Below are 27,072 nucleotides of genomic sequence, written 5' to 3'. Positions count from 1 at the left end.
TATTTCCCTTCCGGATCTGTCTGCCTATATTCAAGCTATACATTTGGAGAGGTGGATTGCTTTGTCCAGGCCACAACCTTTCCCCCTTCATATAGCTATGGAAAGAGCGTTGATGGGAAAAAATAGGGAACACCTTCTATGGAGTTATAACGGCAAAGCACCCGTTAGATGTGAGGTAAAAAGTGAAATCACGAGGTGTACTTTTATGCATTGCAATACGTCTCCAGCACTTAACATGAGTGGCAAGCGTCTTTCTCCCATAATGCCTCTTCCTTTGCGCCCACATGTACTTTCAATTAATCCCATCAAAAGATCTACGGTTTGGAAGTTTGTTCAAAATTACAGACTAGGAGATCTATATAGATTGTCCCCAAATTCTGAGTTTATCACCGCCCTCACAGGGAATTCTGCTCCCGAAATAAACATGATTCAGAAATGGGATTTTGAGAGTACATGTGCCAAGTTTTCGAAGACTAATTACCTTCCTCTTCCAGATCCAACCTGGTTAGAGAACTATGTCCTCCTACCTTCCATTCCCACAAAATGCTTGTCATTAATTTATAGACAACTACTAACTGGGAGAGACCAACAAACACCAGCATACTTGAGAGAATGGGAGAGAGAACTGAACATCACAATAAGGCCTCATGCACGCGACCGTTGTGTGCATCCGTGGCCATTGTGCCGTTTTCCGTTTTTTTTTCGCTGACCCATTGACTTTCAATGGGTCCGTTGAAAAACTCTGAAAATGCACCGTTTTGCAACCGCATCCGTGATCCGTGTTTCCTGGCCGTGAAAAAAATAGGACCTGTCCTATTTTTTTCACGGCCAACGGTTCACGGACCCATTCAAGTCAATGGGTCCGTGAAAAATCACGGATGCACACAAGATTGTCATCCACGTCCGTGATCCGTGTCCGTGATCCGTGTCCGTTTTTTCCTATCATTTCAATGGCAAACTTGACTTAGATTTTTTTTTCATTTTTCATGTCCGTGGATCCTCCAAAAAACAAGGAAGACCCACGGACGAAAAAACGGTCATGGATCACGGACCTACGGACCCCGTTTTTGCGGACCTAAAAAAAAAACGGTTGTGTGCATGAGGCCTAAATGACTCTGATAAGGCGTTTATACTATCCCATTCTCATGGGTTTTCTAGGTGTGTAAGAGTCCAAGAAAACGCGGTAAAGATACTTACCAGGTGGTATCGCACACCGGATTTTCTTCATAGGATCAACTTGATCCCCTCTAATAAATGTTGGAGGTGTTCTAATGGAGTGGGTAACATTTCTCACATTTGGTGGACCTGCCCGGTTCTGAGACATTTCTGGTATGAGGTTGAAACAGCCATTAACAAGGTGTGCCTCTCAAATTAAACTTACAGGTCCCCTGATTTTATTGTGGCATCCCGAGAAAGAATTCAGACCAAATAAATCTTCCCTAGCCACACATATGATCACTGCTGCAAAGCTTCTCATTCCAATTAAATGGAGAGAAACAGACCCCCCTACTTTGACCATGTGGTATAAAAAAATGAACCTTTTGTGTCAAATGGAGGAATTGGCGGGATGGGAGAATAACAATAGGAGTAATTATTTGAAAATATGGCAACCTTGGCTTTTGCATATGGATGAGAAATATGCCTTGGCTGCAGTGTAGTTCCACCAAATATGTCCTTTCCTCAATATTATTAAAGATTTGGGCAATGTCATCCGTTATAACTCACTTGGAATAGAGGTTCACTTTGTGTAGGTAATAGACATCTACTCGCGTGATTGAGATCCTGACTGACCTTTATTTATTTTTGAATCCTAATTTATTTGTAATTGTTGTTCTCCTTGTTCGTCAATCACATTCTATTTTGATCAATACGGAACAGGACCAAACGTAAGAAATATGTCCATTAGTTAAATTTTACATAAGGTACCAGTTAACATCAGCATGATTGGAAGAGTCAGTCGACTCTAGCTCACTGTATCTACTGTATATTGTTACCTTCTATATGTATCTCAGGGCTCCCAGCAGTCATATGTTGGGCCACACAAGCATCTGGCTGGATTATCAGATATTGGTCTATATTTTGTACGTTTATACTACTCTAATTGATGTACAAGGATGTGCTTTACGTGTCTTGTTGTTGGAAAATGACATAAATAAAGATTTTCCCAAAAAAAAAGCTTTCGCTAAAAATTTCAGGCTTATCACTAACCGATTTCAGATTATCTACAAAAACTGCAACGTTGGCAGAACATGAAGGATGTAGAATTCCTTTTCTGCGCTGTTTTAGATCTAAATGTAAGACCGCTCAGAAGCTGACTTACATTTAGAACTAATGCTGCATGTGCCGATGTTATGGAGAGGCCTGCGCCTCTTCATAACTTTGGCGGATCCACCACCAGTTTAGGGCTTTAATAAGACTGGCATCTTAATAAACGTGCTCCAAAGTTTTAGATTCTAGTTGTTCTTTTTTCAGAGCTGCAGATCTAATGTTTGATCTTTTGTTATACAGAACAAGTCTAGTATTATCGGTGATTACCACTTTTGACTGTGGTTGAGTGAACTGTTTAAAGATTAGATAGTAATATAGAGGCTCACCCGTCCGTTAATATGGGTATGGTGCACTTGCCCTACTTGATTACACCCAATCAATAGAAAGTGGTTAAAATTTAAAATAGAAGATGGCAGGCACTCATTATCTGTAACCACCCACAGATGACGGGTGAAAAATATTTTATCAAGTATATATATAAAAGTAAAATCAATATAAAATCAATAAGATACCGATCCAGAAAATGCAAGGAGGATGACATAGTGGATAAAAAAGTAGGAAGAAAAAATATGGAACAGAGATGGATATTAATATATATGAAAAGATAGATATAGATATAGTCATGTGGTTATATCAATGTACCGGTATATGTCCCTCTAAGTTACAATTAAAGGGTATTGTCCCAGGCGGTTGTCCGAGGAGTACAAAATAGTTCATTAATGTTCATAAATACATGAATCCATATAAATAGAGGTTAAATGGTAAAAAAAGTTGGCAATGGTTAAAAGGTCAAAGGGATGGTAGGTGTCCTCATGGAGTTATTTCCTACTAAAGTGCAATTTTGTTAGATACAATGAATGGTATATATAGTTGCTATTACTTGCTATTACTTCCAAGTATCGCTCACTTACCCCTACTGCTATTCAGGGTTAGTAGGTTTAGTGCCCACCGCTACTCCGTGGCGTCCCACGTGTGCAGCTGGGTATACAGAAGTTTTTTACCTCTTTCTTAGAGAATCGAAAGTAATTTGTGTGTAGCTGGGTACACGGAAGTCTCCTACCTCTCCTGGAGAAACGAGGGTCACTGGAGCTGCTCTGGGCTGTTCGCGTTGGGCGCCTCACATGATCCCGTGGTTCGAAGTTCAAGAGATGTCACGTGTGCCAGGACTACGTCCGCGATCTTGCGCTCACGCTCCTGCCGTCAATAAGGCATCGGGAGGAACGTTTCACTGCGGTGTCTGTATATAAAGATTGGGTTATTGAATTTTTCTGGGATCGTTTCTCCTATATATCCATAGTTGTAAAGTGGTGGAAATAGTCCACATTAGCAGGTCTAAAAACACCAAACGTGTTTCGGAGTATACCTTACTCCTTCCTCAGTGGTTGCCTGCTGTTTTGTGGCCTCTCTTTTCATAGTCATCTAGGACAAGTGGTTGTCCCAAAAATCTGGAATCCAGTTTTTTGCCAAAATCTGTACTGGATCAGCTGTTCCTCAGTTGATATCTCTCTTTCCTTTAGTTATCTTAGTTATCTTACAGATTTAGTTTATAGGTTATATACATCTTGTGTATTTGCAGCTTCACCCAAAAAAACGCGATTGCGCTTTTGGTGCGGTTTTGATGTGTTTTTTTCATAATACTTCTGTGTCTAGAAGTGTCATTTACATCATTTGTGTGTAATTCTGTACAGTGGGCTCCTATTTAAGGTCTTTTTTGTAGGAGGTAATTGTACCATTTTTTCATTGGATATCCTAAGTCTAGCAATGGGATTATTGTTTTGTATATATCACATGTATTATATAGTAAGCATATACATAATGTACAAAAGCATTATATAAAAGGACATGTTATAAAAAAACATGATGTAAAAAGACTAATATAAAAGCATGATATAAAAGCGTACACAGGAATATACTGAACTGTAATCAATGACCCAATGTAAATACGAATACAAATAGGAATATAAAAAATATTAAAAATATGAATGAAAAAAATATATATAATGAAGAGATGATAAAAGAGCAATAAAAGAGGCGAAGTGTATACGGATCGTGGGAGAGGAACTAGTAGATAGTTCAGGGCTGGTATTGTGTCAGATAATATTTCTTTAATGTGTATTTTAGCTCAGTGGGAGCCTTCCCCCAAGGAGAGATCGGAGCGCTGGTAAAACAGCCTGGCATCCGATCTCCCGTCAGAGGAGGCAACCCCTGCTGTATCTGGTTGAAAACATGATTAAAAACATAGTTGGAAAGCTTAGTTGGAAAATCAATTTTAACCACTGTTTTAAAGATGCTGGTTTTAACTAGAAAACTGCGTATACTGAGAGCTGCTAAGGAGCGACCAACTTCTGTCTTCACTTCTACTGAGCACTGAAGATGCCTGTGTGTAAAATAGAGAGGCGTCCAGCTTGCCTCTTGTCACTACCCCAGTCCCTAACTATATACAGACGTGGACAAAATTGTTGGTACCCTTTGGTCAATGAAAGAAAAAGTCACAATGGTCACAGAAATAACTTTAATCTGACAAAAGTAATAATAAATTAAAATTCTATAAATGTTAACCAATGAAAGTCAGACATTGTTTTTCAACCATGCTTCAACAGAATTATGTAAAAAAATAAACTCATGAAACAGGCATGGACAAAAATGATGGTACCCCTAACTTAATATTTTGTTGCGCAACCTTTTGAGGCAATCACTGCAATCAATTGCTTCCTGTAACTGTCAATGAGACATCTGCACCTCTCAGCAGGTATTTTGGCCCACTCCTCATGAGCAAACTGCTCCAGTTGTGTCCGGTTTGAAGGGTGCCTTTTCCAGACTGCATGTTTCAGCTCCTTCCAAAGATGCTCAATAGGATTGAGGTCAGGGCTCATAGAAGGCCACTTTAGAATAGTCCAATTTTTTCCTCTTAGCCATTCTTGGGTGTTTTTAGCGGTGTGTTTTGGGTCATTGTCCTGTTGCAAGACCCATGACCTGCGACTGAGACCAAGCTTTCTGACACTGGCTAGTACATTTCTCTCTAGAATTCCTTGATAGTCTTGAGATTTCATTGTACCCTGCACAGATTCAAGACACCCTGTGCCAGACGCAGCAAAGCAGCCCCAGAACATAACAGAGCCTCCTCCATGTTTCACAGTAGGGACAGTGTTCTTTTCTTGATATGCTTCATTTTTTCGTCTGTGAACATACAGCTGATGTGCCTTGGCAAAAACTTCGATTTTTGTCTCATCTGTCCACAGGACATTCTCCCAGAAGCTTTGTGGCTTGTCAACATGTAGTTTGGCATATTCCAGTCTTGCTTTTTTATGATTCGTTTTCAACAATGGTGTCCTCCTTGGTCGTCTCCCATGTAGTCCACTTTGGCTCAAACAACGACGGATGGTGCGATCTGACACTGATGTTCCTTGAGCATGAAGTTCACCTTGAATCTCTTTAGAAGTCTTTCTAGGCTCTTTTGTTACCATTCGGATTATCCGTCTCTTAGATTTGTCATCAATTTTCCTCCTGCGGCCACGTCCAGGGAGGTTGGCTACAGTCCCATGGATCTTAAACTTATGAATAATATGTGCAACTGTACTCACAGGAACATCTAGTTGCTTGGAGATGGTCTTATAGCCTTTACCTTTAACATGCTTGTCTATAATTTTCTTTCTGATCTCTTGAGACAGCTCTTTCCTTTGCTTCCTCTGGTCCATGTCGAGTGTGGTACACACCATATCACCAAACAACACAGTGATTACCTGGAGCCATATATATAGGCCCAATGGCTGATTACAAGGTTGTAGACACCTGTGATGCTAATTAGTGGACACACCTTGAATTAACATGTCCCTTTGGTCACATTATGTTCTGTGTTTTCTAGGGGTACCATCATTTTTGTCCATGCCTGTTTCATGAGTTTATTTTTTTACATAATTCTGTTGAAGCATGGTTGAAAAACAATGTCTGACTTTCATTGGTTAACATTTATAGAATTTTAATTTATTATTACTTTTGTCAGATTAAAGTTATTTCTGTGACCATTGTGACTTTTTCTTTCATTGACCAAAGGGTACCAACAATTTTGTCCACGTCTGTATATCTGTCCTATCACTGCCCATCCCTGCCTATCTGACTTGCTAAAAGAGGTCTTCAGCACTCAGTAGAACACTGAAGTCAGACTCTCCTTAGCAGTACTCAGAGGTTTCCTAAAAAGACTCATTACACCTCGTTTTCTAGTACAAAGAAACATCTTTCCCTAATAAAGTTTATTACAAAAGTGTTTAACACCATTGTCCCTATACTATATTAGACATAAACTGAAACAAGAGTTACACTTTAGGTGGCTTTGCAGGATCTAGGTGGCTTTGCAGAAAACTACTTTGATATTCCAGACAGATCCAGATTATGTTATTTTACAGATTAGAAAATATCATAAAGACACTGTGCTGGCATTTAAATTTAGGGCTGTCTTGTTTAGACATGTCTCCCTTTCCTGATAATAGAAAAAAAGCATTGCGCAATTACTACAATGATACAGGTATGACAGCAATAGCTCTTGGCAATGGAAATAAAGTCTTTCTTAATCAGCTTGATGATTAGACTATGGCTGTTTAGGACGACAATTCCCTGTTTTAAGTCACAGAAATTTCAGGCTCCTATGCTCTCCTTTGCCCTGCACTGAATTGCGCAGGTCAAAGGCATTTTTAGGACATCCGGTGACGTACCAGGCTCTCCATAGAGACTAGATGTAGGCTTCTGCCCAGCAGTGAGCTCGGTGACATCACCGGCACTAATGGGCGGGCTTTAGCGCTGCCCTAGCCTGTAGGATGGCTAGGGCAGTGATAAAGCCCACCCATCAGAGCCGGTGACATCACCGGGAACACTGCTGAGTGGAAGCCTCCACCTAGCAGTGTACCAAAGCAGACAAAAAAGCCCTAGCCCCACGCGATACAGTGCAGGGCAAGGGAGAGCATCAGAGCATGAAATGCCCTGATGCACATGTTAGTGGGGCCGGAGGGGTGAAGATGGGGACAACACCTTTAAGTCAAGGACATATTTGACATGGAACAATATACTTTTCTATTTGTTTACCTTGTGTTGAAAAGTTGCACTATATTTTAGGCTGTAATATGTATTTCTTCATTGATTTTCAGACCCTATACAGGGAGTGCAGAATTATTAGGCAAATGAGTATTTTGACCACATCATCCTCTTTATGCATGTTGTCTTACTCCAAGCTGTATAGGCTCGAAAGCCTACCACCAATTAAGCATATTAGGTGATGTGCATCTCTGTAATGAGAAGGGGTGTGGTCTAATGACATCAACACCCTATATCAGGTGTGCATAATTATTAGGCAACTTCCTTTCCTTTGGCAAAATGGGTCAAAATAAGGACTTGACAGGCTCAGAAAAGTCAAAAATAGTGAGATATCTTGCAGAGGGATGCAGCACTCTTAAAATTGCAAAGCTTCTGAAGCGTGATCATCGAACAATCAAGCGTTTCATTCAAAATAGTCAACAGGGTCGCAAGAAGCATGTGGAAAAACCAAGGCGCAAAATAACTGCCCATGAACTGAGAAAAGTCAAGCGTGCAGCTGCCAAGATGCCACTTGCCACCAGTTTGGCCATATTTCAGAGCTGCAACATCACTGGAGTGCCCAAAAGCACAAGGTGTGCAATACTCAGAGACATGGCCAAGGTAAGAAAGGCTGAAAGACGACCACCACTGAACAAGACACACAAGCTGAAACGTCAAGACTGGGCCAAGAAATATCTCAAGACTGATTTTTCTAAGGTTTTATGGACTGATGAAATGAGAGTGAGTCTTGATGGGCCAGATGGATGGGCCCGTGGCTGGATTGGTAAAGGGCAGACAGCTCCAGTCCGACTCAGACGCCAGCAAGGTGGAGGTAAAGTACTGGTTTGGGCTGGTATCATCAAAGATGAGCTTGTGGGGCCTTTTCGGGTTGAGGATGGAGTCAAGCTCAACTCCCAGTCCTACTGCCAGTTTCTGGAAGACACCTTCTTCAAGCAGTGGTACAGGAATAAGTCTGCATCCTTCAAGAAAAACATGATTTTCATGCAGGACAATGCTCCATCACACGCGTCCAAGTACTCCACAGCGTGGCTGGCAAGAAAGGGTATAAAAGAAGAAAATCTAATGACATGGCCTCCTTGTTCACCTTATCTGAACCCCATTGAGAACCTGTGGTCCATCATCAAATGTGAGATTTACAAGGAGGGAAAACAGTACACCTCTCTGAACAGTGTCTGGGAGGCTGTGGTTGCTGCTGCACGCAATGTTGATGGTGAACAGATCAAAACACTGACAGAATCCATGGATGGCAGGCTTTTGAGTGTCCTTGCAAAAAAAGGTGGCTATATTGGTCACTGATTTGTTTTTGTTTTGTTTTTGAATGTCAGAAATGTATATTTGTGAATGTTGAGATGTTATATTGGTTTCACTGGTAAAAATAAATAATTGAAATGGGTATATATTTGTTTTTTGTTAAGTTGCCTAAAAATTATGCACAGTAATAGTCACCTGCACACACAGATATCCCCCTAAATAGCTAAAACTAAAAACAAACTAAAAACTACTTCCAAAAATATTCAGCTTTGATATTAATGAGTTTTTTGGGTTCATTGAGAACATGGTTGTTGTTCAATAATAAAATTAATCCTCAAAAATACAACTTGCCTAATAATTCTGCACTCCCTGTAGTATGCAGTTTACAGCTTGACTCTAGTTGCAATCTTTTCTCATGTGGGCATTTTCCTCCCAGCAAGGCTAGGTTTACATTTTTGTTTTTTTATTCCATCAAAGGAGCAGAAAACAGAAAATTGTAGGTGCTGGATCCTTCACATGATGGACACCAATGGCGCCATACAGACCCAATGACTTATTATGGCATCTGTAACGTTCCATCATGGTGTCTATTATTTCATCAGAAAAAAATTGTGTGCATGTTATACTTTTTTGGGACAAAAATGAAAGCATCTGCAATTGAACCACCAATGCAGATATGATCCTAGCCAAAGATATGAGTTCTGTGCATCCAGGATGCTGCTGCCTTTGCTAGCTCTCATGTTTCAGCTCAACTTTATTCCTATACTGCTTTTCCCTCCTACAGCCTAAGAGGGATCTACTTTGCTTTATGCTGATAGACACTGATGTTGAGTAGTATGTAACTTCCCCTCCCTGCATTGTCTGTCTATACTCAGACTGCCATGTGTGCCCTTCTACCTGTCTATTCTGTGATACAGAACAGAATGTGTGTTCTACCCATGAAAACTTGGATGCTTTCTTCCTTTTCCACTCTCTAATCTTCCCTGTTCCCTGAGAGCAGAGAGAGGTGACACAGCCAGGAGCAGTATGCTGTGGGATGTCAAAATCAGCAGGACAGCCAGCTAGGGAAAAGAGTTTCACAAACGCAACACCAACATAATGGTAGGAATGTTTTAAGGAAAACTGCACAAAAAATGTCTTGATTTTGCATTTAAGCAACAAATAACCTCCTAAAAATCTGAGTGCTCATGGCCACTATAAAGTCTACATTTGTTTTACCCACTGTGGAGATTATTAGATGGCTACCAGTCTACTAGACAAAAACAGTCCTGGAGTGGGAACTGGCTGTGGGAGTCGCAAGTAGGCCCAGTGAAGGGGTCAGGAGAAGTTTCAACCAGAAAAGAAGTGTAGAAGATGGTGCTAGCACACTGAATAGAAAATGCAATGCAGAGGGTCTTAGTATGCAGCCAAAGCAGCCGATCCAGTCTGCATTTGTGAGTATTATAAGATTGTGTCATCTCAGACTTTGTTGGCATATGACTAGGATATGCCATCAAAGTCAGATAGGAGTGGGTGCCACCTCTAAGACCACATGTGCGGCTGCTCTCCACTCACTTCTGGGGACCCCCACCTATGTCTAAGATGGGACAACACCTTTAAGAAACCCCAGAAGTCCACTAGTCTAAAGAGTGTGTCTGCGGGAAGTCACCATCAGCATAATCTGAAACGTAACATTGTGTTTTATTAACTGTGTCCTGCAATTCTTTTTTGCTACACTGGTCCATTCTGCTCCAACTGCCAGAACAATAGGGACATAAGCAATTGAGCTGTCTTTAAATGTATGTATCTGTAGTGTGGTTTACGTGTCTTGTATGTAGATGGTAGGGTAAAAGAAGCAAGTTGTGTAGCTAGCATAGGGTTCCGTGGTTTAGGAAACGCTATACAGTATTACACAATAATTTCTACAGTCGCATGCTACCTCTTAGTATGCACACAGGAAGTAGTAGGTTAGTCGTCTTGTTGTTGGGGTGTCTATAACACTTATACATATTTGTGTACGTTAAGTGGTACATTATGTACATGTAACTTATTATAATAAAGTATAGGTTTCCATAGATTTTTTATTAATGATATTAATATTTTCAGTGTAAACCAGTCAATGGCAGTACAGGAACTGCTGTTACAAATCAGAGCATGTAGAAGAGCGAGGATGAATGCTGCATACATGACAAGATCATACAAGTCTGGAGATTTCCTCACTCCTCCCTTTCTCAGAGGTTAATACAATGTCTCTCCGTACCACCTCATTACATTTTACAGAAAGGCTACAGGTACCATCTTCAGAGACCACGGACCACTCAAAGAATGAGGACCAGCCAGGTGGTGAAGTATTCTTTATTTGTTTCCTGCTATATTTTTTGGGTGAGTAAACAGAATTCATGATTTTTTTAAACATCAAACATTAGCTACGATACATTCAACTTAGAGAAGGCCTCCCACACACTAGCATAACAGGCGTATTATGTACATGTAGCAGAGCTGAGTTTATCATGTAAGTACTAGAGTGCATTCTAATAGCTGTAACGTTCGATAATACAGTAGGTTTACATACAGTGTAATGCCACAGAAAACATGGTAATATTACAATTAGCTGTGGCAAATAATAGCTCTGTTATGATAGCATACCAGTTTATATCGCTGTAGGTATTTATCCTCTTTTCTGAACTTAACTTGCCCAGAGGCAAGATCAAGGGAGGTTTGGTCATAGACCTTACAAACACCTTCTCATGGCCACTGGCCAGGTAAATAATGATCTGATGCGCTCCACATTAATTAACACGAGAGCATCAGATACTTAAGTACCTGGCCAATAGCTGTAGGTGCCCTCCTGAATCAACTGTATTGCCATCCTCAGGATGGTGATACAGTTGAATACTGCAAGAGGGCACTCAAGCACATGGCTCCACGGACCACTCACTATACGAGGCAGTGTAGAAGCGGTGCAGAGACACAGGCGTCTCAGGCCGCAGGCTGAAAGAGGCCTGTGGACGCCACCATACATTGTAGCATGGAATGGGACTCAGGTATTTTATATTTTTTCTTTCCTTAGCAAGTCGGTGAAGATGCTACTGGGGGGCACTATAGGGATCATTACTTGGGCCACGATAGGGGGCATTATAGGGGTATTTTGTCTGGAAGCACTAGGGGACATAACTACTGCCTTCCCTATAAATACAATATTTCTCCACACACGGAGCCCAATGATTAGCCGGTGGGGCTCCATATTGAAGGAGCTGTACAAGGTGTGTGCATGAGCCTTTAGTATACAATAAAGTGCATCCCACCATGCAGGCTATATATCATTTGCATTGCCGGTAATTGTACTGAGAATAAATTTATCACGCTAATTATCTCACAGAATAAACGCAGTAAACAATACAAAAAAAATAAAAATACAAATAATTGCTATTTTTGTTTATCTGCCACCCCAAAAAAAGGAATAAAAAGCGATCAAAATATGCTATGCACCCCAAAATTGTAGCAATGGAAACTACAAGTTGTCTTGCAGAAATCAAGCTCCCACACAGCTCAGATATACTAAAAGAAAAACATTTTCTTGCTTTATAAAAGGGGTTTTTATTGTGCAAAAGTAGTAGAACTTAAAAAAAATCTATGTATATGGTATTACAGTAATTGTACCGAGTGAGACAAAAACGTTATCATGTAATGTTATGCCACAAAGTCAACATTGCAAAATTTTAAATGCATAAAGTCAATGGTGTAAATATGTTTTTTCTTACCATTCCGCCAAAAAAGAGTTAATAAAAGTTAATCAGTGAGTCAGATGTATGGAAAAATGTGACATAAAAAGCTGTCAATCACTGATAGTTGTACACTGTGGAGGTATTTTTAGTGATTGATAGCATTCTCTGTGTAAGTGTGTATACATAGATAGCTGTCAGTCACTGATAGTTGTACATGGGGAGGTGTTATCAGTGATTGATAGCATTCTCTGTGTAGTGTGTATACATAGATAGCTGTCAGTCACTGATAGTTGTACACAGGAGAGGTGTTATCAGTGATTGATGGCATTCCCTGTCTAATGGTATATACATAGATAGCTGTCAGTCACTGATATTTGTATATGGGAGAGGTGTTATCAGTGATTGATTGCATTCTCTGTGTAAGTGTGTTCACATAGATAGCTGTCAGTCACTGATATTTGTATATGGGAGAGGTGTTATCAGTGATTGATAGCATTGTCTGTGTAAGTGTGTATACATAGATAGCCGTCAGTCACTGATAGTTGTACACAGGGTAGTGTTATCAGTGATTGATAGCATTCTATGTGTAAGTGTGTATACATAGATAGCTGATAGCCACTGATAGTTGTACACGGGGAGATGTTGATTAATAGCATTTACTGTGTAAGCATTTCTATAGAAATAGCTGTCAGTCACTGATCGTTATGCACTGGGGAGGTGTTATCAATGATTGATAGCATTCTCTGTGTAAGTGTGAATATATATAGCTGTCAGTCACTGATAATTGTACACTGGGGAGGTGTTATCAGTGATTGATAGCATTCTCTGTGTAAGTGTGTATACATAGACAGCTGTCAGTCACTGATATTTGTATATGGGAGAGGTGTTATCAGTGATTGATAGCATTCTCTGTGTAAGTTTGTATACATAGATTGCTTTCAGTCACTGATAGTTGTACATGGGGGATGTATTATCAGTGATTGATTGTATTCTCTGTGTAAGTGTGTATACATAGATAGCTGTCAGCCACTGATAGTTGTATATGGGACGGTGTTATCAGTGATTGATAGCATTCTCTGTGTAAGTGTGTATACATACATAGATGTCAGTCACTGATAGTTGTACATGGGGGAGGTGTTATCAGTGATTGATGGCATTCTCTGTGTAAGTGTGTACACATACATAGCTGTTAGTCACTGATAGCTGTACACAGGGGAGGTGTTATCAGTATTTGATAGCATTCTCTGTGTAAGTGTGTATACATAGATAGCTGTCAGACACTGATAGTTGTACACAGGGGAGGTGTTATCAGTGATTGATAGCATTCTCTGTATAAGTGTGTGTACATAGATAGCTGTCAGTCACTGATAGTTGTACACAGGGGAGGTGTTATCAGTGATTGATAGCATTCTCTGTGTAAGTGTGTATACATAGATAGCTGTCAGACACTGATAGTTGTACATGGAGAGGTGTTATCAGTGATTGATATCATTCTCTGTGTATGTGTGTATACATAGATAGCTGTCAGTCACTGATGGCTGTACACAGGGGAGGTGTTATCAGTGATTAATAGAATTCTCTGTGTATGTGTATATGCATAGATAGCTGTCAGTCACTGATAGTTGTACCCTGGGGAGATGTTATCAGTGATTGATAGCATTCTCTGTCTGTGTATACATAGATTGCTTTCAGTCACTGATAGTTGTACATGTGGGATGTGTTATCAGTGGTTCATTGCATTCTCTTTGTAATGCATACATATTTGTCCATGGTATTGCATTTGGTGACCAATGCCATTGGTCTCTAGCATCTTTGGTGTTAATGAAATATCTGTCTACATATGCATTGCATACTCGGGTAGGTTAGTAACTTATACCTCTTTTGAACATATTGGTGGGAATCCACAGTATTAAGAATGGCATATTTTTACTCCAGTGTTAATATCAAATCCTGTTGGTGTACGATGTGCCAAAATTATAAAGAGGTAATAATTCTGGTGCATCATTGTGAGTCCAGCGTGCCAGAAAATGAAATCTATGCCAGCAGGAGAGCTAGCATAGATTTTAGGTATAATGTATGCCAGTTTTCTGCCGCACATATTGGTAAATTTCGCAGGTTTCATGTGTGGGGTTTGCCTCCTTCTGCCCATTTTATGTGAGGATGGCGGGAAAGAGTAAAAAGTTACAAAAAAGTTTAACATTTTAGCGCAAAACTGGCCAGAAAGTTTACATGCGAGAATTATGTATTTGTTTATACATCCAATGTAGTTTGTTTTCAAGGACTGCTGGACATCTGACAGTTTTACTTTTGCAAACTTTTAGTATATCAAATTCATATTGAAGAAAAAGGAAATTCAGCAGCTCTCACCTGCCCCTCCTTCAGCTGTGAGCACGGAAGGCCCGTGTCAGGTAACGGGCAGCAAATGCGAAAAGAGGTTGAAAGAAATCCAGCTCCACTTGAATAAAGGAATGTAGATTTATTTTGCTTGCGGTAAAAACTCATCCATGAATTACAAAAATAGCAGTCTTGTCCGCGCCCTCACTCTCCGCCGGCATTTTCAGGTGGGTGGTGATGATGTCTGTGCTGCGGAGGCTGGGGACGCTGATTACCCTGTTGCGTCCACAAGTGATCCTTCTGTCTGTGTCGATATAAGTACTTTAAATAATAGACACATGAGCTTCCATGAAATGATGCATGTATGTGAACTTCAGGAGTCGAATACAGTTCTGGAGGATCTGGATTTGTATAACAGGTCTATGTATTTCCATACAAAGAATCAAGATTTTTATCCGATTCAGTCCAGATCTCCAGCACTGGATCGATACCAGGATTTGGTGGAACGTGATTTCGTTTTGCTGCATGATCAGATCAATCAGAATCCTAGGGGTAGCAATAATGTTACTAAAAAAGAAAAAAAGGCACTCCAGGATTTGAAAACGAGGGCGGATGTTGTAATCAAACAATCTGACAAGGGGGGTGGGGTTGTCGTGCTGGACAGTGGTCTATACAAGACCCTGATTGAATCCATGCTTAGTGACACTACAGTATATGTCACTCTCAGTGACAACCCCCTCCCCTCTTTTCAGAAGGAACTCAGGGACATTTTGGACTTAGGGATCCAATCAGGTTTCCTAACCAACAAGGAATCAGAATATATCTATATTGTATCCCCGGTTATCCCAGTGTTTCACGCACTTCCAAAAACACATAAAAATGTTTTTCCACCTCCCCTCAGGCCAATTGTAGCGGGCATTGGCTCCTTTTCCGAAAGAATGTCCCAATGGGTTGATTCCATACTTCAGCCACTCATACCACTAATACCAGGTTATCTCAGGGACACTACGTCCGTTCTGCAAACGATTTACAATATTGAATGGTCGTCAAATTATGTATGGATCACAGCGGACGTAGTGTCCTTGTATACAAATATTCCCCACGAACTGGCCATCAAATCCCTTACTTGGTTCCTACAGATATATGGGAACATTACTGCAGGTTTGCAGGAATATGTCCTCATGGTGGTGGAATTCCTTCTCAGGCGCAATTTCTTCATGTTCAACAATAAATTTTACCTCCAGATATCGGGGGTGTCGATGGGGGCCAAATTCTCTCCCTCCATTGCTAACATCTTTATGGCATGGTGGGAGAGGTGTTTTCTCTTCATCGACACCCACCCTTTTTGGCACCACATCAGGTGGTATGGCCGTTACATCGATGACCTGATCCTGATCTGGATGGGCGATGTGGCGGCCATACCATCCTTCTGTGGTTACATGAACTCCTGTGTGGACACTATTTCTTTTAGTGTCCACCATGATACACTGGAGGTGGCCTTTTTGGATTTGCGCCTGAGGGGGGACTCCACCACCAATCGGGTCTCCACCTGCACATATAGGAAGCCCATGGCAGGTAACACCACATTATATGCGACATCCTGTCATCCAAAACATGTAATTGCCAACATACCCAGGGGTGAAATAATCCGTGCAAGAAGGAATTGCACGGAAGAAAAGAGCTTTATGGAGGAAGCTAGACACATCTCCCATAGATTGGGTAAAAGAGGCTATGGCGCAAAACTTGTAGAGGAGGCCCTACAACAGGTCTCAACCATTGAAAGGGGATCCCTCCTTTATCCTAGACAGGAACATTTATTGCAAAAGGAGGCTCCACTTTCTGATACAGGTACAAGTAGTAAAAATAAAAACAAAAATCATAATATCAAGGACAAGGGCAGAAGAAACTATCTGTTTGTGACACAATACAGTACAGAATACCAACAAATATGTCATATTGCAAAAAAGCATTTTCCCGTCCTGTCATATGATAAAGAATGGACTGACATAGTTGCAGATGGGGTTAAATGCGCAGCTAGAAGGGCGCCCACAATTGCTAACTATGTCAGCCCCAGCCTGTATCAAGAAAATAAAAAATTGCAACCAGTGTGGCTTAGGACCAAGGGGAGCTATAGGTGTGGACATCACAGGTGCATTTGCAGCACACATATGTTAATATCCAAAACTTTTTCTTCAACTGCAAACAACAGAGTCTTCCCAATGAAAGCGTATCTCAATTGCAATACAACCCATGCAGTTTATTTAATTACTTGCACAAAATGTAAATTGCAATACGTGGGCTGTACTATCAATGCAATAAAATCCAGGATACGAAAACACATCTCTGATGTGCCCCACCATGGCAACCGCAATGTATCTGCAGCTAGTCTGCACTTTGCTGTTTGCCATGGTGGGGACACATCAGATATGGTGGTACAAGGCATAGAAAAAGTATTTTTGCCTAAACGTGGAGGAGACTATAGAAGAAAATTATTAAACAGAGAGTCTTTTTGGATATTTTCATTGAACACGCGTCAACCTGAGGGGCTCAATAAACGCTTAGATCTGATCCTGCAGCAATAATTTAGTTACTAGTAATTCAGTGCAACAAATCACCCCGCTCCTCCTTTTCCTGGGATTATAGGAGCAACATTTCTTCTGCTGATCTGACTTCCATCACATTCCACCATATTCTACCTAGTAATCAGTATGCATTCAGCATACACCTTATGCGTATCCTTCTTATTTATTTCTTTGCATAGTTGTTATTTTTCACTATGTATATGTATGGTTCAATGCTTTTTGTTTTTTCTTTCATTATTTTTCATGAGAAGAGTTAACTGAAGGTGTGGCACCTTTTTTGGGGGCGGTTACAGGCCTGTGGAGACAATTAGTGAATACAGGTGCACCCTCCCCTTTAAAAGGTCTCACTTTTAATGTCTTTCTGTGTCATGAGGAAGGGCTGGAATTTTCTCTGGTAGCACAAAACGCGTAGACAAGACTGCTATTTTTGTAATTCATGGATGAGTTTTTACCGCAAGCAAAATAAATGTACATTCCTTTATTCAAGTGGAGCTGGATTTCTTTCAACCTCTTTTCGCATCAAATTCATATTGTAACATTTAACGTCTCCTCTAGCGACTAATACGATAGTTATATAATTCAGCAATACTGGCTATAGTGTCTTAACAGAAAAGGGCCCACTACTAAGAATTGGAATGTAATGAAGATGTAGAACATGAGACTATATAGCCACACAACACTCTGACTATTGATATACCACTTTTCCAGGTGGCTAGTGGACTGATGATTGCAGTTGGACTGTATGCTAAACTCTGTAAAGAGACAGGTGAGTGCCTTTTATTTTATATATAACATATTATTTTGCAGATAAAGTATAATCACTGTAGGCCTAGTTCACATTTCAGCGATTTGGTCAGTGATTTCCATCAGTGAGCCAAAACCAGGTGCGGGTCAAAAATGCAGAATAGGTGCGAATCTATTCCTTATACCCTTTCTCTGTGTAGGTTTCACTCCTGGTTTGGCTCACACTCACTGATGAAAATCACTGATGAAAATCACTGAAGTGTGAACTCGGGCTAAGGAAAAGTCACACAACTTTCAAAACAAATTGGCCCAATTTACTAATGTGAGTGCACCTAGACCTTGTAAATTGTGCCAGCATTTTAAACAATTTGGTGCATTTTTGGAGCAGCTACACTAGCGGGTGTAATGCAAGTGGTCTGGAGCCGTCAGCTTCTCACTGCTTTTGGTGGCACCTCTCTTGCAGCACTCTCTAGATGGTGCTCTGCACCAGTGTATTTCCACTATGGTCCCACACTATGCTGTTTTCTGTCTGCTAGTTCCTGCTTCCTAAGGGTGCATGCACTCTCAGTGACTCTTAAAGAGCCACCGCATCTGCAACCAGATCCTGGGCTATTTTAGGCAAACCCCATGAGGAAGGGTGTATGTGCAATAGTCTTAGCTTGTCTAGTCCTGAGAAGGTGCGCTATTATTCTATGATTTCCTGTGCCCGACCTCAGTCTGTTTATCGGATTTGACCCTGTGCTGTCTGACCTGACTGCTACCTAATTGCCTAAGTGTCAGACTGAACGAACTGTGCCTGCCTTGACCTCGACCTAGCGGTTCACCTGCAACATACCAGTTCAAGGGTTAAAGGGGGAAGAAGGGGGGTGGGGGAAACTGAGGGTGGAACTTGGATAATGCTCTAAGGCCTCTTTTGATAAGTGATTTCCATCAGTGATTGTGAGAAAAACCAAGTGAGGATCAAAAAAGCAGAAGAAGCAAATCTTTCCATTATACCATATCTCTGTGTAGCCACTACTGGTTTTGGCTTGGAATCATTGAAGGAATTCACTAATCAAACGCTAAAAACTTTATCATATATGGACAGCCTTAGGTTAGGCTCAGAATGAGGATTTTGGGCACAGGTTTCAGCACGGATTCAGCACTGTCTCCAATGGGAAGCCACTCCACAGTTCATGCATCTGAGGATTCTGCCAAGCAGTTTTCAACACTGTGCCAAGAAAGCACAGGTTCATTCTTGGTGGGATTACTGCACATACCCCTAGCAAAACCACAGCAGGAGCTTGCAGTTAAGCTCCATTCAATGAAGCTAAACCTAGAGCAGGTCCAAATGAAAACCCACGGCGGAAACTGCAGCTCAGCGCCGCGATTTCTGACATTTAGATTAAAGGCCTCCTTAAACATTAGCGTGTTGGTGGCCAACCCGGCTAAGAATGAAGGGTTTGCCGACAGTTGAATGTGTTTGGGGAGCTCCTGACTGCCCCTTGACAGATTTTGTCTGGGAGAGAAGGATCCGGTGAAATAAATATTTTCACATGATCGCTTTGTTGTTCCAGGAGATAAGTTGCTTCCAGAGGTGTCTGGCAGTGCTTTTCTCCCTTTTCCAACAGACTACGCGTTTGGCCAAACCAAACGTGTATGTGGGAGTCGAGAGGTCTACTGACGCGCAAAAGGGTAACAATGTTTTGAATTTTTGACTTTCAGGCTCCATATCTCATCATCTACTACAGCTTCTTCAGACTAGACCAGGATTATGGCTCATTTATGTTTTGCGACTCTTCTAAATGTCAGGAAAAAAAAAAGCATCTCATGCCAGCTCCTACCCATGCATAATTTAGAAAATGTATCTAAAAGACAGCTTTTTCGACTGTGTGGCCACAATGCAAGATTGTAAAGTGGCAGTATATTAACCCCTTGAATACCAGAAGTTTTTTCATTTTCATTTTCTTTTCCTGTCTTGATGGTCTCATAACGTTTTTATTTTTACATTCACTTTTTTTGTGGGACAAATTGTACTTTTTAATGCCACCATTTAAAGGGTTTCTGTCACCAGAATTAACCCTATTAAACTGGCTGACATTAGCGATGTGCTAATGTCAGCAGACCCTAACTCTACTATTCTTATGCTTATTGATGCGCCCCTTACTGCACAATTTTAACTTTGCTGATATGCAAATTAGCCTCTAGGAGCAGGGGGGCTCCTAGAGGCTCCGTTCTCCCAGCTCATGTCACGCCCTGCCATCCTGGATTGACAGAGCCAGCGTTCGCCTTCTCCTTCCGGCCCTGTGGGCTGGATAAATCTTGCCTCTGAGCAGTGCCGTTTACGCCGCACACAGGGCTGGCAGGAGGAGACGAACGCTGCCTGGCCCTGTCAATCAAGGACGACAGGGCGTGACATGAGGTGGAAGAACGGAGCCTCTAGCAGCAGGAGCAATGCCCCCCCCCCCTGCTCCCAGAGGCTAATTTGCACATTATCAAAGTCAAAATTGTGCAGTAAGGGGGCCATTAATAAGCATAAGAATAGTAGAGTTAGGGTCTGCTGACATTAGCACATCGCTAATGTCAGCCAGTTTAATAGGGTTAATTCTGGTGACAGAAACCCTTTAATATGGCATGCAATGTAGTGGGAAGCAGTGAAAATCTAAATAGCGTGGAATAAAAAAAATACGCATTTCTGCCACAGTTTTACAGGTTTTGTCCATATTTCATTGTGACAAATATACAAAAATAGAAGAAATTGGGAAGGGACAAATACTTATTTACAGCACTGTACATGAGCGACATGGATGAGGTTTAATAAAAAAATGACAGTCAAAAATACTTTTTGGTAGTTGTATACAAAAACACTGTCACAGAAGCCAACTACCTAAAACATAGCTTTTATTCTCAATACAATAAAATCAATGGGTCCCTCTCTTGGGGACTAATGAACGTACAACACAGACAAACAAAAACCGTAAGTAGCCAACAAGGATCAGGTGTGGATGTCGCAATACTGGCAATGGGTACTGGGCAAACACATATGGGTCCCTGGTATATCCCTAGGATATCCCTGGTCTATTCTCTGCCCAGAGATGCCCCCAGATGGTAGAGGCACTCTGTCCCCGTGCCTAAAGCTATCTGTCCTTGAAGTGCCCTTACCACGTAGATTGGCCCATATGGATGCCTGGGTCGTTCAATGCGCTAGATACAATACTGTTGGTTGTATAATTCTGGTCTCGACACGTTTCCCCTTTAATAACAGGTTCATCAGGAGACAAAGAAGATAACCCAGTAAGCCACAATCAATGCTTAGTGGCCACACACCACAAACATAAACCAAAATCAAAACAAAGAAAATAACTGGAGCACCCCCACGGCAGTATATGGCTGCCACGGATTTCACAACAATGGTGCACTATAGTGGATTACAACAGGTCCAGATTGAAAGGATAATTTAGATTAAATCAATACTCATCTGTTGCTGTATTGGTCCTGAGCAGCGATCTGCGGCTTGGGGTGCTCCAGGGGGCACTGAAAACACGGCTCCCTTGAGCACCCCAAGCCGCAGATCGCTGCTCAGGACCAATACAGCAACAGATGAGTATTGATTTAATCTAAGTTATCCTTTCAATCTGGACCTGTTGTAATCCACTATAGTGCACCATTGTTGTGAAATCCGTGGCAGCCATATACTGCCGTGGGAGTGCTCCAGTTATTTTCTTTGTTTTGATTTTGGTTTATGTTTGTTAAACCGCTGGTGTGTGGCCACTAAGCATTGATTGTGGCTTACTGGGTTATCTTCTTTGTCTCCTGATGAACCTGTTATTAAAGGGGAAACGCGTCGAGACCAGAATTATACAACCAACAGTATTGTATCTAGCGCATTGAACGACCCAGGCATCCATATGGGCCAATCTTTGTGGTAAGGGCACTTCAAGGACAGATAGCTTTAGGCACGGGGACAGAGTGCCTCTACCATCTGGGGGCATCTCTGGGCAGAGAATAGACCAGGGATATCCTAGGGATATACCAGGGACCCATATGTGTTTGCCCAGTACCCATTGCCAGTATTGCGACATCCACACCTGATCCTTGTTGGCTACTTACGGTTTTTGTTTGTCTGTGTTGTACGTTCATCAGTCCCCAAGTGAGGGACCCATTGATTTTATTGTATTGAGAATAAAAGCTATGTTTTAGGTAGTTGGCTTCTGTGACAGGGTTAATAAAAAAATGACTTAACTTTATTTACTCGTACATATAAACAGTTATTTTTAACCACATAATGCACAACATTTTTCTTTTCCTCAATGCAAAATACCTTGTGGAATTTGAGGAGCAACCCCATCAACAAAAACTTGGAGAAATAAATATTTTGTTGTATTCTTCTGTGGACATTGAGAGGCAAATTTATTAAATAATCTAAAATATAAACAGTCCTGTGAGGGATACCACCACTGATGCCCGCTTGACGCCAACTACGTCGAGCTCACGAGACGCGGTATGGTCCCTGGTTACCAAGACTTGATGTTATGCCCTCCTGGAGGAGCATGTAAGGTCAGCTTGGTACAGTTTACACAGACACCTCCTGACCACGCGGGCACAGAGAGGCAACAAGCTGAGAGAGCCTGGTCACTGCCACAGTGAAACAGCGCTTTCTCAGCCCGGGTATCTGCCACCAGCTTCTCGTTTGATATAAGACCGGTCCGTTAACGGGATTATATAGGGTGAGAAACCAACTCGCGGTAGCTTATAACTAGGCCAAAACACAAACGTGGGGATTCGTGATCGAGATACAAGATAGCACAAGATTCAATTATATATTTAATCGCCTTAAGGGCACACTAGATAGCACAATATACACTAAGAATATATACGGTGGTCTGAGGTTACAAATACGGGTAATATGGTACAAACAGGATTACACAGAGTACAAGTCAGTTACCGGTAGATAAATGTTCCTTTGCTGTATTCACATGGAGGGCAGTGATGTCAGCTGGTTGCAGGCCCCTCTAAACACATGGCCCGAAAATACATGCCCGCTTGCTGGCACAAGGCTTTTAAACTGTAGCCGGCCCCTCCTCTAGGATGGGTCCACTCCCCCTCTTCTGGACTGGCATTAAATGACCAACAAAACCCTTTAGGGTTCATAGCTCCAGACCAGAATGTCACAGGGGCATGGTTCTGGGACCAACAGATCTGCCTGGGTTCCAGCTACAAGTAGAGTCCAAACATGGTACCGTTATATGGTTTCTGTGGGGAGATATGTATATCTCCCTTCCCTGGCATCCCACCACCAAACCATGACCACCGGCCTGTTCATCATGGCCACCGGGACCCAAATCCGGTTTGTGCCTGTGATGGCCAGGCGATTCATAATTCCTTATAAATCGCAAGTTTCATTCTGTCTGCTAGATTTGATTGAACTGGGGAGTGGCTTAGATTCCCTGCATCCATGCTGTCCATGCTGTCTGAATGGGGTGTGAAATTGTAAACAAAGGTGGCCTGCAAGAAGTTCTCTGCCATATGGCTGTGGCTTTGAAGCAGGGCCCCCCTGTGGAGTTCACTACCTCTGCTACCTGACAGCTGAGGGCTGGTGTGGGAACATGGCTGACATGAAATAATAATCCGTATTCCTCACAAGTCCATTGTAACCAATCACAGCACAGCTTTCACTTTTTGAGAGCCGAATGAGAAATGAAAGCTGTGCAGTGTTCAATTGGCAACATATAGCGGAATTTATATGTGGATTCTGATATGGACACTGTACTGAAATCTGCATGTGTTCCGTGTTTCAATGATTTCAATGAGAATCCACATCCTTGCTCATTGCATTGCAGAAAAAAAGAATTGACATGTCTATTCCTGCCATGAATCTGCAGTATGTACAACTGTTAGGGCTCATGCACAGGACCGTATGTATTTTGCGGTTTGCAAAAGACAGATCCGCCCAGAAAAAAATGTATGACATCAGTGTGACATCCGTGTTGTGTCAGTTTTTTTGCTGATCCATAACAATGCCTGTCCTTGTCCACAAAACAGACAAGAATAACAAACATGTTCTATTTTTTTTTTGTGGAACGGACATGCAGACATATAGGAACGGAGTCATTTCCGTTTTTTTCAAGCCCCATTGAAGTGAATGGTTCCACATTCGGACCTATAAAAAAATGGAACGGAAATGGAAGAAAAATAAGTTTGTGTGGATGAGCCCTTAAACTGTGGCAGAAACCTGAAGGTCATCACTGATTTCTGCTGTAGATTTCAGCAGATTTTGCTGTCAGAAACATCCATGTTTTTAATACATATATTCTTCATATATTTTAAAAATAGGCCACATGTCACATATATCCAGTCAAAAATAGCACGCATAGCACACATTTGCTTCTCACACATACGTTATGTGTTGCACATTCCCCAATCACACACTGACAAATGTCACACACAGGCACATGCATTGCTCACACATAGAACACATGCCACACATGTACAATCCTGCATAGGACAAACGCCACACACCACAGATAAACTGGACACATGTTGCACATATGCCATTCACACAGTTTAATGATGGCCCATTGTTCTGCTCACCTTACCTGGTCCCCCACTGGTCCCCCACTACCCGGTGGAGCAGACCGCTGCATACCTCCCAACATTAGAAAAGAAGGAAGAGGGAGGCCACACCTCTAACTCCACCCAAAACATAACTAAACACCTACCGTAGTCCCCTAAATGCCCCCACATAGTAATACTATTCCCCCTTTATGCCACCACACAGTAGTTATGCCATTGTTCCCCCTTCACAGATTATGCCCAGTGTGACAGAGTGTCTGGAGAAGTAGTGGATGGGGTCTATGTGTGCCCAAGATTTCTCACTTCTGTCATTTAAAAGCAATCAGGGAAATGTTCAGGAGAGGTCTGTGCAATTCGGGTTTGCATAAAACCTGTTCTTAGGGCCTGTGTTGCTGGAGTGGGGAGAGAAGGGTGGGCCCCACTCCATCCGGACAGTCCGGCTTTTGGGCTGTCAGGTAATTACTCCTCAGGTGTGCTAGCCTGATATAAGGCTGAGAATGCAGACACAGCTCGCTCAGTCTGGGAACAGGTTACCTGCATGGAGCCTGTGAGAGCACTACAAGAGGTACGGACTTTGCTATTTTGTTTGGGTGCTTGGTATTAGGCCGGCACTTGGTCAGGGAGGTTTCATGCTGTATAGTTAGAGCCGGACAGGCTTAGGATTTTTGTTTGCTATGTTTTATGTTCTGTACCTCAACCTGACAATAAAACTGGCTGAGGTCAGTTAAACAAAGTTCCTGCCGTGTGGACTGTAACTTCGTCGGTGTGCCTGCTAAACTGTGCCTGTCTACCCAGGAGACGACAGCCCCGCTACCTAATCCCTTACATGTGGTGGAGAATGCGGGCACACCAAATTCTGGCATAAGAGAAAAAAAAACTAAAAAACTGAACATTTAAAGGGACAGAGTCCATTTTTGTGCGGTGCACCAAAGACTGTTTTCTGCCTCTTGGAAAATGGAGGATGTGGTTAAAGCTATGTTGCAAGCTGTTGCATCTCAACAGGAGGCTACCCGAGTGCAGCGGGAGGCTACCCTAGTACAGCAAAAGGCGCTTGAGGAAACCAGCCGCAGGCTAACGGCCCAACTGGAGGCTGCACAAGAGGCGCAAAGAAAAGATCGGGAGACCTTAGCAGTTGTGGTGCAGCAACTGACCAGTGTCGCTGGACGGGTCCCAGGGATGGCAGAGGCCCCTCATGCCGCCATAAGGGCTAGTCACTTTCTGCAAAAGATGACAACCGCAGATGACGTGGAGGCCTACCTTACCACCTTCGAAAGGACTGCCGAGCGAGAAGGTTGGCCAAAGGCACAGTGGGCCGGACTGTTGGCCCCCTTCCTTTCAGGAGAACCCCAAAAGGCATATTTTGACCTGGAGAATCAGGATGCTATGGACTATGTTATGCTAAAAAGGGAGATCCTTACACGCCTTGGGGTTACTCTTTCGGTCCGTGCTCAGCGTGTGCACAACTGGGACTACAGTATGGATAAACCTCCACGTTCCCAAATGCACGACCTCATACACCTGACCAAGAAGTGGTTGCAGCCGGAGTTCCTGACAGGCCCTCAGATGGTGGAACGGGTTGTGATGGACCGGTACATAAGGGCCCTCCCCGTTACCTTGCGCAAGTGGGTGAGCCACGGTGACCCCAAGAATGCTGACCAGATGGTGGAGATGGTGGAGAGGTACACATCTGCAGAAGAGCTACTGAGTCTGCCGCAGCGCCCCCCAGCCCTGCAGCGGAGATCTCCGGGACTACCTGGTAAGACTGTTCTAAGGGAAAAGGGGGCTGGCAGAAGCGATGTATCTGTGGGTGCAAGTGGAGAGACTGGAGGCCCAGGCTCTAGAAGCTGGCAAGCCATGCCAGGGAGATCTGTGGCCTATAAGAGACTTAATAGGGACTTAATAAAATGTTTCAGATGTCAAATGCCAGGTCATGTTGTTGCCAATTGCCCAATGTATGGTGAACCAATGCAATGTGATGCCTCATATATAAACCGCCGTTTATCACTGTATGCCCAGCCTGCGTGTGTAGCATTACTAAATACTGCGGGGGAGAAACAAATGTGTGTTATTACGGTGGAAGGTAAAGATGTGAGTGCCTTGTTGGACTCAGGCAGTCTGGTCACCCTTGTAAAAACGGATTTGGTAAACCCCAGGAAATGGCAAACTAAAACCTTGGCGGTAACCTGCATACATGGAGACACCCGTAATTATCACACTGCTGTGGTAGATCTAAATACCCGATACGGGGCAGAAAAATTTATGGTTGGTTTAGTGCCTAAGTTAATGCATGATGTCATCATGGGGCGGGATTTCCCACATTTCTGGCAGCTATGGGAACATAAACTTTCAAATGCCTGTCAGGAAGGAGATGACCTACCACCGGGTACCGAAAGGTGTGGGTATTTAAGAGAGACTTCTGTTGATGGTGAATCGTTTCCCTTGTCTGTCATGGTAGGGGAGCCTGAGGTCTCTGACCATAGTGATGGGTTAGAAGAGGGTCAGAGCAGTCCAGAGAGGGAAGACTCACTTAATGACAATTTGCCAGACCTGGCAGT

General features: G+C 42.3%; 1 protein-coding gene across 2 annotated transcripts in view; it reads left to right on the top strand.

Annotated features, from left to right (window-relative positions):
* The first annotated feature begins 10,816 nt into the window (after positions 1 to 10,816).
* The window catches only part of LOC122931325 (tetraspanin-33-like), a 53,250-nt gene continuing 36,994 nt past the window's right edge, over positions 10,817 to 27,072 (top strand). The window contains exons 1-2 of one of the 2 annotated variants that reach the window (XM_044285393.1): positions 10,817 to 10,962; positions 17,930 to 17,987. In XM_044285393.1, the coding sequence (XP_044141328.1) occupies positions 10,906 to 10,962; positions 17,930 to 17,987 (115 nt within the window). In that variant the 5' untranslated portion in view covers positions 10,817 to 10,905. The remainder of the gene's footprint in view (positions 10,963 to 17,929; positions 17,988 to 27,072) is intronic. The other variant, XM_044285398.1, reaches the window with a different exon arrangement.

This window comes from Bufo gargarizans, chromosome 1, assembly GCF_014858855.1.
Source record: "Bufo gargarizans isolate SCDJY-AF-19 chromosome 1, ASM1485885v1, whole genome shotgun sequence".
Lineage (NCBI taxonomy): Eukaryota > Metazoa > Chordata > Amphibia > Anura > Bufonidae > Bufo > Bufo gargarizans.
The sequence above is the reverse complement of the archived record's forward strand: the minus strand, read 5'-3'. Positions and strand labels throughout refer to the sequence as shown.